The sequence below is a fragment of the Pristiophorus japonicus genome, chromosome 20 (assembly GCF_044704955.1).
Source record: "Pristiophorus japonicus isolate sPriJap1 chromosome 20, sPriJap1.hap1, whole genome shotgun sequence".
NCBI lineage: Eukaryota > Metazoa > Chordata > Chondrichthyes > Pristiophoridae > Pristiophorus > Pristiophorus japonicus.
In genome coordinates this window covers 26,395,205-26,413,484 of record NC_091996.1, presented here as the reverse complement: position 1 = coordinate 26,413,484, position 18,280 = coordinate 26,395,205, and the positions used below count along the sequence as shown (strand labels likewise).

Here is an 18,280-nt window from a genome sequence, read left to right as displayed (position 1 = left end):
GGGGGGGGAGATGGGAGGGGGAGGGGGGGAGATGGGAGGGGGAGGGGGGGAGATGGGAGGGGGAGGGGGGGAGATGGGAGGGGGGAGGGGGGAGATGGGAGGGAGGGGGAGGGAGAGATGGGAGGGAGGGGGAGGGAGAGATGGGAGGGAGGAGATACGGGGAGAGGAGGAGATACAGGGGGAAGGAGTTGTGGGAGGGGGTATTTGGGGAGGAGATGGGGGGGAGGAGGGGTGAGCAGGAGGAGATGGGGGAGATCGGGGGGGTAGGAGAGGAGGTGGGGGGGGAGGAGAGGTGAGAGGGAGGAGGGGTGAGAGGGAGGAGAGGGAGGAGAGGGAGGAGAGGGAGGAGAGGGAGGAGGGGTGAGATGGGGGAGATCGGGGGGGTAGGAGATGAGATGGGGAGGGTGGAGATGGGAGGGGAGGAGGGGTGTGGGGGAAAGGAGGTGGGACAGGGGAGATGATGGGGGAGGGAGGAGATGAGGGGAAATGGGGAGGGTAGGAGATGGGAGGGGAGTGGAGATGGGAGTAGAGGAGTTGGGGAAGGGGAGGGGAGCGGGAGTTGGGGGAGGGGGAGTAGGAGATGGGGGAGGAGATACGAGATGGAAATAGAGGTGAGTGGAAGAGATGGGAGTGGAGGCAATGGGAGTGGAGGAGATGGGAGGGGGAGGAAATGATGGGGAGAGGTGATGATGGGATGGGCAGTGTTTTGGGAGGGGAAGAGAGGGCGAGGAAGAGTGGGGTGGGAGGAGGAAGGAAGCGGGGACAGAGCTATGCTAACTGATGAGGAGAGGGACCTCAGCGTTCCTTCAGGTACCTGCCCTCAATCTGGAGTGGGTTGGGCCATCCATTGGTTTCAAAGTGTTTGTATTCTGGGTTTGCCGAAATTCCCAGTCAGCGACCGGGCATGCTTTTCTTTAACAATCAAAACATTACAGTGATACAAATAGGAAATGGCAGCTGCTCGGAGAGCTTTTTAATTGAATGATTATTGTATTAAGTGGCTGTTTTTTAATGGAACAAGTGTCTCCAGAATCCGAACTCTGCATGAATTTAGACGCATTCAGCATCAGGCACTTTGCACAAATGAAAAAGCACTTGTGCATTCAGATAGCAGGGGCCAGGGTATATTTACTTGACAGGGGATCATTAATAAAACAATGATCTGAATGTGGTTCAGTTTGGGTTTTTTTTAAGGGTGAGGAGAATATGCTTCTCCCAATGTGCCTGTATCAGGGAAAGGGTTAATCCAGAGACGATGCTGATCATGAAGGGAACCTGAAAATAAGGTATTAATCTCGTGGTACATGTGAGCTGGGATATCTGAGTGAATACTTACCGAGGGATATGCATTTTGCATTCACTATTGTGGAAAAAACATTAACTACTGACAATATTATTACCTTCCCCCGACTCCCAGGTCAGACAAGAACCATTTCACTGTGTTTTATTTAATCATAAATCCCTGCTCCGTAAAATGAGAAACAAGAACGATCACTCTTTCTCGCTCCTTCCGCATGTCTCCCTCAGTTCACCTCCCTGACAGATATGAGCTCGTACATCGCTGCCTGGGTCATGAGCCATCACTGAATGGGTCCAGAGACTTGAACGCTTCACTGCAGAGAAAACCTGCAAGAAATTAAATTCTTCACTTGGATGGTTAGGGTGACTCGCTTGCTCTGTCGGCTTGTTCTTCATTATTTTTCGGCTGATAACTGACTTGCAGGGATGTCTTGTCTGTTTAATGCCATCGCGGCTGGTTCATGGGAGAAACAGGCTGTCAAGCCTTTATATATATATATATAAACCCACTGAATTTCACTCTGCAGATTAATTATATCTCAGAAGCTGAAACAAAAAAATTTATTTCTAAGGATTCAGCCGTTCCTATAAAGATCACCGCCAACGTATTTGAAGCAGAATCTCAAATTGTTTTCAGCACATCTTGTAAGATATAATGGTGTATGTAGGCTAGGTTAAAATGCATTAGGAATTGGGGTTAGCGAATTAACCTTTAACTGCTACGATGCTGGCAAGAATAGGAAGTGATGTTTGCAACAATCCATTGAATATTATCAGTGTATGAGAATAAATAGACGGGCCAACACCAGCAAGCTCTGATGCCTTCTCTCCATAAGATAACATTAAATAATTTAAAGATAAAAATGTGGTGATTCCTGCTGCTCCATCTTAAATGCATACCAACCACATTTATTTTCCTTTCATTTTTGACATAACATAGAATTCTTCAGAATACATGTCAATTTATAGAATGGAAAGACACAAAATTATATCCTGTGAATATATGGTGGCTGGTAATTAGTCAGGAACATGCTCACCCTTTTGAAATTCCAAATCACATCTTTACATCTTATACGTTTAAAAATTGCCCGCATTGATTGATTGTCATTTAAGAATCAGCCTCGAAACAATAGGCACTTGTCTCTCCCATAGATCTCCGAAAGCAAGCATCATATTCTTTTTAGCTCTGAGGTTTTTAAATACATTATTGATTTTTTTTTGCAATGGAAGACTACCGCATTACGACCAGGTTGTTTTATTCTTTATCCATATGACATTTAGGTACTTGTGAAAAATTATAGCAATTATAAAATCAGCAATTGACTGGTGAAAAAGTGCAATCAGCTGTCACATTGGAAAGCACTTGTTCTGGAATACTATTAGCTCGGCGAGGCTGAGGCACAGTGCTGAGAGAGAGAGAAAAAAAGCTTTAACCAAAGGGCAATTGCATGAAATTTACTTGGAAATTGCTATTTATCACCCTGTGACTTCCTAATGTAAAACTCCAATGCAGACACTTTATAGACATCACTAGTATTCCGTCCATTCAAATCCTCTCCGCCTTTCCCGCTTTGACTAGTTTCTGTAAAACAATGTGTTTTTTTTTTAAACAAATCTTCATAATGAGCCTCACTGATAAATGAACAATGTTTTAAGAGGGGCCTGAGATGCAGTGACTTCACCAATCATCACATTTTCATGTCTGTAACATTTTGTGGAGAGAGGAGGAGGAGGGGAGGGCCTTTTGAGGGACTGTACAGTAGGTTATAACATTGACCCTCCACCTCAGGGACCTGAGATTGAGTCTGGGTCCAAACGAATTTGGGGAGGGGGCAGGGAGAGAAAAAAACAGAAGTATTCTCGCTTTGACAACTATTACAGGGGTACTAAGTGAAATGAGCTTGGGCAGTCGGCACATATTTCCCAGTGGACTTGAGTCTGCAGTACAAACTGCCCATAATTTGGCACTAATTGGGGGAGGATTATTCGAGGAGGTTTCTAAGGATAGCTGGTGTGGGGAATGGTAATTTCAGACTGGTACAGCAGCCTAATAGGAAGCATGAATCTAACCCGGAAGCACTTGATGCTTTAGAAAATGCCAATTCTGATTTAGAGTTAGTTAGAAATAGGGAAATTAAAAACCGCTCCGAAAGTGGAAGTAAAATATGTCAATGTTACATTGAATTTACAGCACAGAAACCGGCCATTTGTCCCAGCTGGTCTATGCTGGTGTTTACGAGTCCCCTCCCACCCTACTTCATCTCATCATTTTATTCTATCAGTATACCTTCCTATTCCTCTCTCCCTCATGTACTTATCTGACCTCCCCTGAAATATATCTCTGCTATTCACCTCAACTGCTCCATGTGGGAGCACCTTCCACGTTCAGCTAAGCAAATGTTCAATATAGATTTTGCTGGATCTGTAGCGTTATTGTCGATCATCTGAAAAGCTTTATAATGAGGCAGTGTGCTGCTGCACTATTGCGAATTTGGTGGCAGCATGCGAGTCCTCCCATAATTGAATTCCCCACACGGTGCGTTCCCACTCTCCAGGGAAGGCACCAAGTGGAGACGAAGTACCTCCCCAGAGGGAGGGGAAATTGGAGGTCAAGTCAACTTGCATCGCTCTCAAGCTTCTCCTTGCAGCTAGTTCAAGAGTGAACTTGGCCTCGGCCCCAGAACAGCGATGTCAAAGACAGGTTAAAATATGATTGAGTTGAAGTGACTATATTTTGCTGAAGTGTAAGGCAATATTTTGCGAATTAGCCTGGACATGTGTAAGGGGAAAAAAAGAGTTGCAGCTAGAAAAAAAGTTCACCAATGGTGTTCTGCCTTTCACCTGATTTTAAAAAAGAGCCCCCCTGCTTAATACTACTGTTATGTATGCAATAAAGGTACAAACTGAGTACTGTTCAACTGAACAAGGTACAACCTTGGCCCTGCTTTATTACAGCCCAAAGTGCCTGACTCACAAAATAGCTGGCCTTTTATACCAGAGCAGCACCATGTGCATGCTGCTCAGTGGCCTCCAACAATGATGCTATCTGGTGGCTACAAACAGCATGTACAAACATGACAACTACCAAATTGATACAATTACGGAAAATGATCTGCTTCTCTTTATTTTGGAATCTGTCTTCTCAAACTGCTAAACTCAGATCCAGGTGTATGGGAATTGGCCAATCTGTGAGCTACGTGATTGGTTTGGTTTGTTGCAAAGTTTTGAAAGCTCTGTGTTCTGAGTTTACCTCTTTGGAATAATATATGAGGGGCCTAGATATAGTGGATGGAAAGGGCCTATTTCTCTCAGCAGTGGGGTCAATAACCAGGGGGTATAAATTTTAAATAATCGGTAGAAGGTTTAGAGGGTATTTGAGGGGAAATTTCTTCATAGAGGGTAGTGGGTGGTCTAGAATTCACTGCCTGAAAGGGCGGTAGAGGCAGAAACCCTCACCATATTTAAAAAATACTTGGATGTGCACTTGAAGTGCCATAACCTGCAGGGTTACAGACTTAGAGCTGGAAAGTAGGGTTAGGCTGGATAGCCTCTTGTTGACCGGTGTGGACACGATGGGCTGAAATGGCCTCCTTCCATGCTGTAAACTTCTATGATTCAAATGGGCCACAATTGGTCTTACCGCAGGAGAAGGGTCCACAGCCAGATAGGGAATGGAAGACCAGCAGGAAGAGCAGTGCAAGAAAGATAGTGCAGGGGTCCCCTGTGGTCATCCCCCTGCAAAACAGATACACTGCTTTGAGTACTGTTGGGGAGGATGACTCATCAGGGGAGGGCAGCAGCAGCCAAGTTCATGGCACCGTAGGTGGCTCTGCTGCAAAGGAGGGCAGGAAAAAGAGTGGGAGCGCGATAGTGATAGGGGATTCGATGGTGAGGGGAATAGATAGGCGTTTCTGCGGACGCAACCGAGACTCCAGGATGGTATGTTGCCTCCCTGGTGCAAGGGTCAAGGATGTCTCGGAGCGGGTGCAGGACATTCTGAAATGGGAGGGAGAACAGCCAGTTGTCGTGGTGCACATTGGTACCAACGACATAGGTAAAAAAAGGGATGAGGTCCTACGAAAAGAATTTAAGGAGCTAGGAGCTAAATTAAAAAGTCGGACCTCAAAAGTAGTAATCTCGGGATTGCTACCAGTGCCACGTGCTAGTCAGAGTAGGAATCGCAGGATAGCGCAGATGAATACATGGCTTGAGCAGTGGTGCAGCAGGGAGGGATTCAAATTTTTGGGGCATTGGAACCGGTTCTGGGGGAGGTGGGACCAGTACAAACCGGACGGTCTGCACCTGGGCAGGTCCGGAACCAATGTCCTAGGGGGAGTGTTTGCTAGTGCTGTTGGGGAGGAGTTAAACTAATATTGCAGGGGGATGGGAACCTATACAGGGAGACAGAGGGAGACAAAAATGAGGCAAAAGCAAAAGACAGAAAGGAGATGAGGAAAAGTGGAGGGCAGAGAAACCCAAGGCAAAGAACAAAAAGGGCCACTGTACAGCAAAATTCTAAAAGGAGGGGTCACAGTCTAAGGATAAGGGGTAAGCCATTTAGGACCGAGATAAGGAGAAACTTCTTCACCCAGAGAGTGGTGAACCTGTGGAATTCTCTACCACAGGAAGTAGTTGAGGCCAATTCACTAAATATATTCAAAAGGGAGTTAGATGAAGTCCTTACTACTCGGGGGATCAAGGGGTATGGCGTGAAAGCAGGAAGTGGGTACTGAAGTTTCATGTTCAGCCATGAACTCATTGAATGGCGGTGCAGGCTAGAAGGGCTGAATGGCCTGCTCCTGCACCTATTTTCTATGTTTCTATCAGTGAGACTTGCCCCTGCACCCCTCAACTCAAAGCTGTGGCTCACTGGGTAGCACTCTTGCCTCTGAGTCAGGAGGTTGTGGGTTCAAGTTCCACTCCAGGGACTTGAGCATGTGAATCTGGGCTGACACGGCAGTGCAATGCTGAAGGAGTGCTGCACTGTCGGAGGTACCATCTTATGGATGAGACGTTAAAGCGAGGCCCCATCTGCTCTCTCAAGTGGAAATAAAAGATCCCATGGCACTATTTTGAAGAAGAGCAGGGTAGTTATTCCCAGTGTCGTGGCCAATTTTTATCCCTCAATCAACATAACAAAAACAGATCATCTGGTCATTATCACATTGCTGTTTGTGGGAGCTTGCTGTGCGCAAATTGGCTACCGCATTTCCCACATTACAACAGTGACTAACATTCCAAAAGTACTTCATTTGCTGCAAAGCGCTTTGAGAAGTCCGCTGGTCATGAAAGGCGCTATATAAATGCAAGTCTTTCTTTCTTTTAGAAAGTTGCTGAAAGTGTGAGTTGATAATAGCGCCGGGAGAGAAATAGAGCATCTGGGACCCGAGCGAGCAGGAAAACCAACAGGGTGCCTCCGCAACCAATGGGATTCAAGGGTGGGGAAATAAACACAGGAAAGACTGAGAAGGAAGGTGAATGAAAGGGGATGAATTCAATGTCAAATCAGGTACAAAAAGAGAAATAAAGAGAGGGAAATAAAAATTGGATTCAGAGAGAGAGAAAAAAAGAGAAAGGAAAAGTAAGACATTTTTTTAAAATTTGATATTTTTACAATCTCCCCCAAATTTCAAAACCTGGACTAATGAGTCTCCATATTTGTAATAGTTAACTTTCAGTGCCAGAGAGGTCGATTGGCAGCAATAAACAATCATCATGTTGTTAAAATGGTACTTACACAGCTAATTACTAGCCCTAACTATCTGTGACTGGTTTAGCTTGTATCCAAGATGTCAAATACAGCAACTTCATGACAGTCAATGCATGTCAATGGTGAGGCAGACCCTGAAATGCCATTTTCGTGCAGCAAACGGTGGAGCGGCGCAACTTAGACAGCAACTTTCGGAGATTGACATTTAACCACCCATCTGCTCCTGAAGTTGCTGTACCATTTACATATAAGTAATGGCGAGCGACATTACCTTCACCATTAACTGACAGCAAACCTTGGCCTATTATTGGGAAATGCTTACATCATTCCATCCTTTGATGCTTGAACAAATTTATCCGTAGTTAATATTCCCGAGGGGAAAAAAGCCCACAGGAAAAGATTTCCTCTGCGTTACATACAATGAAACCCGATCTTTATAAATGGGCTTTTTCTGAGAGGGTTTACGATTTTGTGACACAGATTGCACAGAGGAAATCTCCTCCTACATTGTGCCCAATCTCCCCATTTTTAAAAAGATGCAAAGCCAACAATCGCAATGTGAGCATGAGTTTTTTTCTGAAACTAAATGTTGTCTTTGCAAATCAGCATAAATGTAGAAAACGCAAAGGATATGGCTCCTGTCCTTGGTGATTGGTCGCCTCAATGAATTGGGATAACTTCAACATTTTCCCATCGCTGGGTTCATTAAGCAGATTTTCACTATCATAGAATCATAGAAATTCACAGCATGGAAGGGAGGCCATTTCGACGCATCGTGTCCGTGCCGGTCGACCAAGAGCTATCCAGCCTAATCCTACTTTCCCGCTCTTGGTCCGTAGCCCTGTAGGTTATGGCACTTTAAGTGCACATCCAAGCATGTTTTAAATGTGGTGAGGGTTTCTGCCTCTACCACCCTTTCAGGCAGTGAGTTCTCGACCCCCACCACCCTCTGGGTGAAGACATTTCCCCTCATATCTCCTCTAAACCTCCCTCCAATTACTTTAAATCTATGCCTCCTGGTTGTTGACCCCTCTGCCAAGGGAAACAGGTCCTTTCTATCCAGGCCCCTCATAATTTTATACACCTCAATCAGGTCACCCCTTAGCCTCCTCTGTTCCAAAGAAAACAGACTCATCATCTCCAATCTTTCCTCATAGCCAAAATTCTCCAGTCCAGGTAACATTCTTGTAAATCTCCTCTGCACCCTTTCCAGTGCAATCACATCTTTCCTGTAATGTGGTGACCAGAACTGCACATAGTACTCCAGCTGTGGTCTAACCAGTGTTTTATACAGTTCAAGCATAACCTCCTTGCTCTTGTATTCTATGCCTCGACTAATAAAGGCAAGTATTCCGTATGCCTTCTTAACCACCTTATCTATCTGGTCTGCTACCTTCAGGGATCTGTGGACCTGCAACTCCAAGGTCTCTTTGTTCCTCTACACTTTTCAGTGTCGTACCATTTAATGTGTATTCCCTTGCCTTGTTCTACCTCCCCAAATGCATTACCTCATACTTCTCCGGATTTAATTCCATTTGCCACTGTTCTGCCCACCTGACCAGTACATTGATATCTTCCTGCAGTCCGCAGCTTTCTTCTTCATTATCAACCACACAGCCAATTTTAGTGTCATCTGTAAACTTCTTAATCATACCCCCAACATTCAAGTCCAAGTCATTGATATATACCAGAAAAAGCAAGGGACCCAGCACTGAGCCCTGTGGAACCCCACTGGATACAGCCTTTCAGTCACAAAAGCACCCATCAACCATTACACTTTTCTTCCTGCTTCCGAGCCAATTTTGGATACAACTTGCCACTTTGCCCTGGATCCTATGGGCTCTTACTTTCGTGACCAGTCCGCCATGTGGGACCTTATCAAAACCTTTGCTAAAATCCATATACACTACACCCTCATCGACCCTTCTGGTTACCTCCTCGAAAAATTCAATCAAGTTAGTCAGACATGACTTTCCCTTGACAAATTCATGCTGACTGTCCTTGATTAATCCATGCCTTTCCAAATGAAGATTTATCCTGTCCCTCAGGATTTTTTCCAATAATATTCCCACCACTGAGTTTAGGCTGACTGGCCTGTAATTACTCAGTCTATCCCTTTTTCCCTTTTTAAACAAAGGTACGACGCTAGCAGTCCTCCAGTCTTCTGGCATCACACCTGTAACCAGAGAGGACTGGAAAATGATGGACAGAGCCTCTGCTATTTCCTCTTTTGCTTTTCTTAACAACTTGGGATACATTTCATCCGGGCCTGGGGATTTATCTACTTTCAAAGTTGCTAAGCCCCCTTAATATATCCTCTCTCAGTATGTTTATCTCATCTAATATTTCACACTCCCCCTCCCTCATTGCAAAGTATGCATCGCTCCTCTCTTTTATGAAAACGGATGCAAAGTATTCATTAAGAATCCTACCCATGTCGTCCGCCTCTACACACAGATTTCCTTTATGGTCTCTAATAGGCCCCACTCTTTCTCTAGTTATCCTTTTGCTCTTAATGTATTTATATAACATCTTTGGGTTTTCTCTGATTTGACTTGCCAACATTGTTTCATGCTCGTTGCTTTCCTGATATCTTTTTTAATTGCACCCCTGCACTTCTTATACTCCTCTAGAGTTTCTGCAGTGTTGAGTTCCCAGTTTCTGTCATAAGCTTCCCTTTTTTCTTTATCTTACCCTGTATGTCCCTTGATATCCAGGGGCCTCTAGATTTGTTAGTCACGCCCTTTTTTTTTTAAGGAACATATTTGCTCTGAACCCGCAGGATCTCCTCCTTGAATGCCTCCCACTTCTCTGACACTGATTTACCATCAAGTAGCCGTTTCAAGTCCATTTTGGCCAAATCCCATCTCAGCTCAGCAAATAGATGCTCTAATTTCTAGAAAAACAGAGTGCCCCACCCTGGAACATTTTCATGGAAGTCTGGTTTCTCAAATCACATCTGTTCTCAATAAGAGTTCAACACTTTATAGTTTCTTCCTGCAAAAAGTGATATCAAGAATTTACCAGATCTTGAAGAAACTTCAGTGCACAAGCTCTAATTGAGCAGCTTGTATCCAATTCAGTCCATAGTACCGATAACCTATGACAAACATTTTGTTTTAGATGAGGGATAGGGCACAAAAAGTTGCTCTGATGTCTTGCCAGGTTTATCCTTGAATAGCTACACCATGCAAATCAGTAAGATTTCCATAAGGTCCAAGGTTCAGTTGTAGGTCTCTCCTGAGCCGATCCCCAAAAAGATGGAGGTACAAGTGCCACAATAAGTGCTCAGTGCCCTGCGATAGGCAGGGAAAAACCTTCTTTTGATTGCTACCCAGTGCTAGAAAGTTGCGTGCCTGGACATCGTGTGGTGATGGGATCAGGGCTGGCTTTGATGCTTCCTGCAACTGAATAATCTTCCAAAGCCCACTGTGAAGATTCACTCATGAATAATCCCCATTTCCATGAGGTACTGGAGCACAAACCTTCCGGAGAGGAAGGTCATGGAAAAGAACATCAGGAATTAAATGTAGGAAAAAATAAAGTTCATGCACTTATTACATGGGTCAACAACGGCAACAAATTTCTGTTATAACCGGCTGTACAGTAAAAACTGGATGCTACATTGGACAGTGTTATAACCGGGTACATGGGGAATGTTATAACCGGATACAGTGGACAGTGTTATAACTGGATACAGTGGGAATGTTATAACCGGATACAGAGAGCATTGTTATAACTGGATACAGTGGGAATGTTATAACTGGGTACAGTAGGAATGTTATAACTGGATACAGTGGGAATGTTATAACTGGATACAGTGGGAATGTTATAACCGGATACAGTGAGAAGGTTATAACTGGGTACAGTGGGAATGTTATAACCGGATACAGTGGGAATGTTACAACTGGATACAGTGGGAAGGTTATAACTGGATACAGTGGGAATGTTATAACTGGATACAGTGGGAAAGTTATAACCGGATATAGAAACATAGAAACATAGAAAATAGGTGCAGGAGTAGGCCATTCGGCCCTTCTAGCCTGCACCGCCATTCAATGAGTTCATGGCTGAACATGCAACTTCAGTACCCCATTCCTGCTTTCTCACCATACCCTTTGATTCCCCTAGTAGTAAGGACTCCATCTAACTCCTTTTTGAATATATTAAGTGAATTGGCCTCAACAACTTTCTGTGGTTGAGAATTCCACAGGTTCACCACTCTCTGGGTGAAGAAATTCCTCCTCATCTCAGTCCTAAATGGCTTACCCCTTATCCTTAGACTGTGTCCCCTGGTTCTGGACTTCCCCAACATTGGGAACATTCTTCCTGCATCTAACCTGTCTAAACCCATCAGAATTTTAAACGTTTCTATGAGGTCCCCTCTCATTCTTCTGAACTCCAGTGAATACAAGGCCAGTTGATCCAGTCTTTCTTGATAGGTCAGTCCCGCCATCCCGGGAATCAGTCTGGTGAACCTTCGCTGCACTCCCTCAATAGCAAGAATGTCCTTCCTCAGGTTAGGAGACCAAAACTGTACACAATACTCCAGGTGTGGCCTCACCAAGGCCCTGTACAACTGTAGCAACACCTCCCTGCCCCTGTACTCAAATCCCCTCGCTATGAAGGCCAACATGCCATTTGCTTTCTTAACCGCCTGCTGTACCTGCATGCCAACCTTCAATGACTGATGTACCATGACACCCAGGTCTCGTTGCACCTCTCCTTTTCCTAATCTGTCACCATTCAGATAATAGTCTGTCTCTCTGTTTTTACCACCAAAGTGGATAACCTCACATTTATCCACATTATACTTCATCTGCCATGCATTTGCCCACTCACCTAACCTATCCAAGTCACTCTGCAGCCTCATAGCATCCTCCTCGCAGCTCACACTGTCACCCAACTTAGTGTCATCCGCAAATTTGGAGATACTACATTTAATCCCCTCGTCTAAATCATTAATATACAGTGTAAACAGCTGGGGCCCCAGCACAGAACCTTGCGGTACCCCACTAGTCACTGCCTGCCATTCTGAAAAGTCCCCATTTACTCCTACTCTTTGCTTCCTGTCTGACAACCAGTTCTCAATCCATGTCAGCACACTACCCCCAATCCCATGTGCTTTAACTTTGCACATTAATCTCTTGTGTGGGACCTTGTCGAAAGCCTTCTGAAAGTCCAAATATACCACATCAACTGGTTCTCCCTTGTCCACTCTACTGGAAACATCCTCAAAAAATTCCAGAAGATTTGTCAAGCATGATTTCCCTTTCACAAATCCATGCTGACTTGGACCTATCATATCACCTCTTTCCAAATGCACTGCTATGACATCCTTAATAATTGATTCCATCATTTTACCCATTACCTGTTATCTCTCTCCCTCCTTTTTTAAAAAGTGGGGTTACATTGGCTACCCTGCACTCCTTAGGAACTGATCCAGAGTCAATGGAATGTTGGAAAATGACTGTCAATGCATCCACTATTTCCAAGGCCACCTCCTTAAGTACTCTGGGATGCAGTCCATCAGGCCCTGGGGATTTATCGGCCTTCAATCCCATCAATTTCCCCAACACAATTTCCCGACTAATAAGGATTTCCCTCAGTTCCTCCTCCTTACTAGACCCTCTGACCCCTTTTATATCCGGAAGGTTGTTTGTGTCCTCCTCAGTGAATACCGAACCAAAGTACTTATTCAATTGGTCCGCCATTTCTTTGTTCCCCGTTATGACTTCCCCTGATTCTGACTGCAGGGGACCTATGTTTGTCTTTACTAACCTTTTTCTCTTTACATATCTATAGAAACTTTTGCAATCCGTCTTAATGTTCCCTGCAAGCTTCTTCTCGTACTCCATTTTCCCTGCCCTAATCAAACCCTTTGTCCTCCTCTGCTGAGTTCTAAATTTCTCCTGGGTACAGTGGGAATGTTATTACTGGGTACATTGGGAATGTTATAACTGGATACAGTGGGAATGTTATAAACGGATATATTGGGAATATTATAACGGGGTACAGTGGGAATGTTATAACTGGGTACAGTGAGAATGTTATAACCGGATACAGTGGGAATGTTATTACCGGATACATTGGGAATGTTATAACTGGATACAGTGGGAATGTTATAACCGGATACAGTGGGAATGTTATAACTGGGTACAGTGGGAATATTATAACCTGATACAGTGGGAATGTTATTACTGGGTACATTGGGAATGTTATAACTGGACACAGTGGGAATGTTATAACCAGGTACAGTGGGAATGTGACAAAACGGATACAGTGGGAATGTGACAACTGGATACAGTGGGAATGTTATAACTGGATACAGTGGCAATGTTATAGCCGGGTACATTGGGAATGTTATAACCGGATACAGTGGGAATGTTATAATCGGGTACAGTGAGAGCATTATTACCGGGTACAGTGGGAATGTTATAACTGGATACAGTGGGAATGTTATAACCGAGTACAGTGGCAAGGTTATAACTGGGTACATTGGAAACGTTATAACCGGATACAGTGGGAATGTTATTACCGGATACATTGGGAATGTTATAACTGGATACAGTGGGAATGTTATAACCGGATACATTGGGAATGTTATAACCGGGTACAGTGGGAATATTATAACCGGATACAGTGGGAATGTTATAACCGGGTACAGTGGGAATGTTATAACCTGATACAGTGGGAAAGTTATAACCGGATACAGTGGGAATGTTCTAACTGGGTACAGTGAGAATGTTATAACTGGATACAGTGGGATTGTTATAACCAGATACAGTGGGAATGTTACAACTGGATACCGTGGGAATGTTGTAACATGGTACATGGGGAATGTTATAACAGGATACAGTGGACAGTGTTATAACTGGATACAGTCGGAATGTTATAACCAGATACAGAGAGCAGTGTTATAACTGGATACAGTGGGAATGTTATAACCGGGTACAGTAGGAATGTTATAACCGGATACAGTGGGAATGTTATAACCGGATACAGTGGGAATGTTACAACTGGATACAGTGGGAAGGTTACAACTGGATACAGTGGGAAAGTTATAACTGGATACAGTGGGAATGTTATAACTGGGTACAGTGAGAATGTTATAACTGGATACAGTGGAGATGTTATAACCGGATACAGTGGGAATGTTACAACTGGATACAGTGGGAAGGTTATAACTGGGTACAGTGGGAATGTTATAACCGGATACAGTGGGAATGTTATAACCGGGTACATTGGGAATGTTATAATCGGATACAGTGGGAAGGTTATAACCGGGTACATTGGGAATGTTATAACCGGATACAGTAGGAATGTTATAACCGGGTACAGTGAGAACATTATAACCGGGTACAGTGGGACTGTTATAACTGGATACAGTGGGAATGTTATAAATGAGTACAGTGGCAAGGTTATAACTGGGTACATTGGAAACGTTATAACCGGATACAGTGGGAATGTTATTACCGGATACATTGGGAATGTTATAACCGGGTACAGTGGGAATGTTATAACCGGATACAGTGGGAATGTTATAACTGGGTACAGTGGGAATGTGACAAAATGGATACAGTGGGAATGTGACAACTGGATACAGTGGGAATGTTATAACTGGATACTGTGGCAATGTTATAGCTGGGTACATTGGGAATGTTATAACCGGATACAGTGGGAATGTTATAACCGGGTACAGTGCGAATGTTATTACCGGGTACATTGGGAATGTTATAACTGGATACAGTGGGAATGTTATAAATGGATATATTGGGAATATTATAACCGGGTACAGTGGGAATGTTATAAATGGATACAGTGGGAATGTTATAACTGGATACAGGGGGAATGTTATAACTGGATACAGTGGCAATGTTATAGCCGGGTACATTGGGAATGTTATAACTGGATACAGTGGGAAGGTTATAACTGGATACAGTGGGAAAGTTATAACTGGATACAGTGGCAATGTTATAGCCGGGTACATTGGGAATGTTATAACCGGATACAGTGGGAATGTTACAACTGGATACAGTGGGAAGGTTATAACTCGATACAGTGGGAATGTTATAACTGGATACAGTGGGAAACTTATAACCGGATACAGTGGGAATGTTATAACTGGGTACAGTGAGAATGTTATAACCTGATACAGTGGGAATGTTATTACTGGGTACATTGGGAATGTTATAACTGGACACAGTGGGAATGTTATAACCAGGTACAGTGGGAATGTGACAAAACGGATACAGTGGGAATGTGACAACTGGATACAGTGGGAATGTTATAACTGGATACAGTGGCAATGTTATAGCCGGGTACATTGGGAATGTTATAACCGGATACAGTGGGAATGTTATAACCGGGTACAGTGAGAGCATTATTACCGGGTACAGTGGGAATGTTATAACTGGATACAGTGGGAATGTTATAACCGAGTACAGTGGCAAGGTTATAACTGGGTACATTGGAAACGTTATAACCGGATACAGTGGGAATGTTATTACCGGATACATTGGGAATGTTATAACTGGATACAGTGGGAATGTTATAACCGGATATATTGGGAATGTTCTAACTGGATACAGTGGGAATGTTATAACCAGGTACAGTGGGAATGTTATAACCGGATACAGTGGGAATGTTATAACCGGGTACAGTGGGAATGTTATAACCTGATACAGTGGGAATGTTATTACCGGGTACATTGGGAATGTTATAACTGAACACAGTGGGAATGTTATAACCAGGTACAGTGGGAATGTGACAAAACGGATACAGTGGGAATGTTATAACCGGATGCAGTGGGAATGTTATAACCGGGTACAGTGGGAATGTTATAAATGGATACAGTGGCAATATTATAGCCGTGTACATTGGAAATATTATAACTGGATACAGTGGGAATGTTACAACTGGATACAGTGGGAAGGTTATAACTGGATACAGTGGGAATGTTATAACTGGATACAGTGGGAAAGTTATAACTGCGTACAGTGGGAATGTTATAACTGCGTACAGTGAGAATGTTATAACTGGATACAATGGGAATGTTATAACCAGATACAGTGGGAATGTTACAACTGGATACCGTGGGAATGTTGTAACATGGTACATGGGGAATGTTATAACAGGATACAGTGGACAGTGTTATAACTGGATACAGTGGGAATGTTATAACCAGATACAGAGAGCAGTGTTATAACTGGATACAGTGGGAATGTTATAACCGGGTACAGTAGGAATGTTATAACCGGATACAGTGGGAATGTTATAACTGGATACAGTGGGAATGTTACAACTGGATACAGTGGGAAGGTTACAACTGGATACAGTGGAAATGTTATAACCGGATACAGTGGGAAAGTTATAACTGGGACAGTGGGAATGTTATAAATGGGTACAGTGAGAATGTTATAACTGGATACAGTGGGGATGTTATAACCGGATACAGTGGGAATGTTATAACTGGATACAGTGGGAAAGTTATAACTGGATACAGTGGGAATGTTTTAACTGGGTACAGTGAGAATGTTATAACTGGATACAGTGGGGATGTTATAACCGGATACAGTGGGAATGTTACAACTGGATACAGTGGGAAGGTTATAACTGGGTACAGTGGGAATGTTATAACTGGATACAGTGGGAATGTTATAACCGGGTACATTGGGAATGTTATAATCGGATACAGTGGGAAGGTTATAACCGGGTACATTGGGAATGTTATAACCGGATACAGTAGGAATGTTATAACCGGGTACAGTGATAACATTATAACCGGGTACAGTGGGAATGTTATAACTGGATACAGTGGGAATGTTATAAATGAGTACAGTGGCAAGGTTATAACTGGGTACATTGGAAACGTTATAACCGGATACAGTGGGAATGTTATTACCGGATACATTGGGAATGTTATAACTGGATACAGTGGGAATGTTATAACCGGGTACAGTGGGAATGTTATAACTGGATACAGTGGGAATGTTATAACCGGGTGCAGTGGGAATGTGACAAAACGGATACAGTGGGAATGTGACAACTGGATACAGTGGGAATGTTATAACTGGATACAGTGGCAATGTTATAGCTGGGTACATTGGGAATGTTATAACCGGATACAGTGGGAATGTTATAACCGGGTACAGTGGGAATATTATTACCGGGTACATTGGGAATGTTATAACTGGATACAGTGGGAATGTTATAAATGAGTACAGTGGCAAGGTTATAACTGGGTACATTGGAAACGTTATAACCGGATACAGTGGGAATGTTATTACCGGATACATTGGGAATGTTATAACTGGATACAGTGGGAATGTTATAACCGGATACAGTGGGAATGTTATAACTGGATACAGTGGGAATGTTATAACCGGGTTCAGTGGGAATGTTATTACTGGGTACATTGGGAATGTTATAACTGGATACAGTGGGAATGTTATAAACGGATATATTGGGAATATTATAACCGGGTACAGTGGGAATGTTATAAATGGATACAGTGGGAATGTTATAACTGGATACAGGGGGAATGTTATAACTGGATACAGTGGCAATGTTATAGCCGGGTACATTGGGAAGGTTATAACTGGATACAGTGGGAAGGTTATAACTGGATACAGTGGGAATGTTATAACTGGATACAGTGGGAAAGTTATAACTGGATACAGTGGCAATGTTATAGCCGGGTACATTGGGAATGTTATAACCGGATACAGTGGGAATGTTACAACTGAATACAATGGGAAGGTTATAACTGCATACAGTGGGAATGTTATAACTGGATACAGTTGGAAAGTTATAACCGGATACAGTGGGAATGTTATAACTGGATACAGTGAGAATGTTATAACTGGATACAGTGGGAATGTTATAACCGGATACAGTGGGAATATTACAACTGGATACCGTGGGAATGTTGTAACATGGTGCATGGGGAATGTTATAACTGGATGCAGTGGACAGTGTTATAACTGGATACAGTGGGAATGTTATAACCAGATACAGAGAGCAGTGTTATAACTGGATACAGTATGAATGTTATAACCGGGTACAGTAGGAATGTTATAACCGGATACAGTGGGAATGTTATAACTGGATACAGTGGCAATGTTATAGCTGGGTACATTGGGAATGTTATAACCGGATACAGTGGGAATGTTATAACCGGGTACAGTGGGAATGTTATTACCGGGTACATTGGGAATGTTATAACTGGATACAGTGGGAATGTTATAAATGAGTACAGTGGCAAGGTTA

General features: G+C 43.4%; 1 protein-coding gene across 1 annotated transcript in view; it reads left to right on the top strand.

Moving 5' to 3' along the window:
* The window catches only part of LOC139233093 (ice nucleation protein InaA-like), a 71,190-nt gene extending 53,147 nt beyond the window's left edge, over positions 1-18,043 (top strand). Inside the window, exons 3-10 of the mRNA XM_070863612.1 lie at positions 12,932-13,165; positions 13,293-13,670; positions 14,183-14,565; positions 14,654-15,137; positions 15,265-15,666; positions 15,818-16,115; positions 16,300-17,042; positions 17,140-18,043. Coding sequence (XP_070719713.1) covers positions 12,932-13,165; positions 13,293-13,670; positions 14,183-14,565; positions 14,654-15,137; positions 15,265-15,666; positions 15,818-16,115; positions 16,300-17,042; positions 17,140-18,043 — 3,826 coding nt within the window. The remainder of the gene's footprint in view (positions 1-12,931; positions 13,166-13,292; positions 13,671-14,182; positions 14,566-14,653; positions 15,138-15,264; positions 15,667-15,817; positions 16,116-16,299; positions 17,043-17,139) is intronic.
* The last annotated feature ends 237 nt before the right edge of the window (positions 18,044-18,280 follow it).